General features: G+C 45.8%; 1 protein-coding gene across 1 annotated transcript; it reads left to right on the top strand.

Annotated features, from left to right (window-relative positions):
* The first annotated feature begins 212 nt into the window (after positions 1-212).
* LOC143022276 (serine/threonine-protein kinase Chk1-like) lies at positions 213-1,049 on the top strand. Its single transcript, XM_076180419.1, has one exon. The coding sequence runs from the start codon at positions 213-215 to the stop codon at positions 1,047-1,049; it is 837 nt and encodes a 278-aa protein (XP_076036534.1).
* The last annotated feature ends 952 nt before the right edge of the window (positions 1,050-2,001 follow it).

Raw genomic sequence — 2,001 nt, 5'->3', positions numbered from 1 at the left:
TGAGCAGATTTATCAAGATGTTCTTCAGGATGCTACTTTGCTGCTGGCGACCGCAGCCAGAGAAAGAAGACAAGGAAACCTGGAACATAAGTAAGAACCAAGCAAAGAAGACTTCTTCAACGTCAAGGAGAAGAAAATGGCCCGGGAAGCTCAGGAGGAACTCAGCTTCCGTTCCAGTCGCCTCGGAAACCACAGCATAAGGACTCGTATCAATGTCTTTCCCTTCTGACGTTCTCCAAAGGAACGAAGAACGTGTTCGTAGACACGAAGGGACTAAGACATGGAAAGAAGTTAAGGTCCTCGGTCAAGGCACTTTCGGGAGAGTGACCTTGATCAAAAACAAAGGGAACAACGAACGAATGGCTTTCAAGAAAGTTGACCTCGAGGACGGAGCTTCCACGATCATGGAGGAAGTAATCCATAGTCAACTAAGCCATACTAACATAGTCCAACTCTTCTTCTGGAAGAATGAAGGCAGGAACCTCCATATGTATTTGGAGTACTGCCGATTAGGGTCCCTAGAATTCAAAGTACTGGACATGACCGAAGAAGGAGCAGAAGACTATATCGACCAGTTAGTGGCAGATGTGGGATACCTGCACTCCCGAGGGGTTGTCCACAGGGACATTAAGCCCACCAACCTCCTCATCGGAGAGAAAGAGACCCTGAAGATCGCCGACATGGGTCTCTCCTGCGTTTACATATCCGAGGGCAAAGAGATGGTCCTGACTGGATTTGCAGGCACCCCGGCCTTCATGGCGCCGGAACAACTCGCCAGGAGCCCATACAGAGGTCCTCCCGTTGACATCTGGTCGTGCGGGATGGTCCTCTTCACCGTGCTGACCTCGGCCCGACCTTGGGTCAAAGCCCACCTCGAGGATTCAGGCTTCAAGCACTGGATGGAGCGGGACAAGAAGTACGTAGGACTAGGGCCATGGGAACGACTCAGAGAAACCTCACATGAGTCTTTGGTCTTCGGCCTTCTGGCAATTGATCCCTCCCAGAGACTCTCCACTTGGAATGACTATGTTAAAAAGACAGAAGACTGAGTCCTCCAGTAACAATAAAAAGCAATTTGAATGAATTATTTTCCAAGGGATGGAAGTAAAGCATTCCATCACATCAAGCACATGCCAATAGCGAAATAAAGATGAAGATAAAATAAAAATAAAAAATCGTACTCCTCACTCGAGCATTGTGCATCATCTCCAGCATTCATCACCAATGATGCTTAAAGAAAGAAAAAAAATCCCCTCAGCTGAATAATATCATAGGTTTTAAATCCAAAGTGCAATGCAACGATCAAAATCAATTAAATACACTTACATATACACATATATTTATATATGTGTGTGTGTGTGTGTGTGTGTGTGTGTGTGTGTGTGTGTGTGTGTGTGTGTGTGTGTGTGTGTGTGTGTGTGTGTGTGTGTGTGTGTGTGTGTGTGTGTGTGTGTGTGTGTGTGTGTGTGAGGGACTGGCTAAATTGGAGTTACCGACTCTGGAGCAAAGAAGAAAGGCGACCTACTGACCATCTATAGACTCATGAAGGGCACAGAAACACTCGATAGAGAGGATTTGTTACATTGGAACAAGAGAAACACATGAGGTCCTCATATATACTATGTTTTGTAGTTTCTTTCCATGTCCTCATCATGAGGACATGGAAAGAACCTCCAAAACATAGTTATAGAAGACATCTGAAGAAGAACAGTTTTCCACATAGAGTGGTGGACACTTGGAACATAGTGGACGAAAAAATAATGTGTGTAAAAACCATTCATGAATTTAAGAGCAAACTAGACACTGCGAGATGCAAAGGCGGGGCACTACGAGCGTAGCTCCCCTCCCCGTAGAATACTAGGTAAATACAACTAGGTAAATACACACACACACACACACAAACACACACACACACACACACACACACACACACACACACGAGCTCTGAGCTCTCTTCCAGGAGGGAAATAGCTGTCGATCACGAGTCCAACACGTGATCCA

Source organism: Oratosquilla oratoria, chromosome 44 (assembly GCF_046742065.1).
Source record: "Oratosquilla oratoria isolate Oo_2021 chromosome 44, ASM4674206v1, whole genome shotgun sequence".
Lineage (NCBI taxonomy): Eukaryota > Metazoa > Arthropoda > Malacostraca > Stomatopoda > Squillidae > Oratosquilla > Oratosquilla oratoria.
The sequence above is the reverse complement of the archived record's forward strand: the minus strand, read 5'-3'. Positions and strand labels throughout refer to the sequence as shown.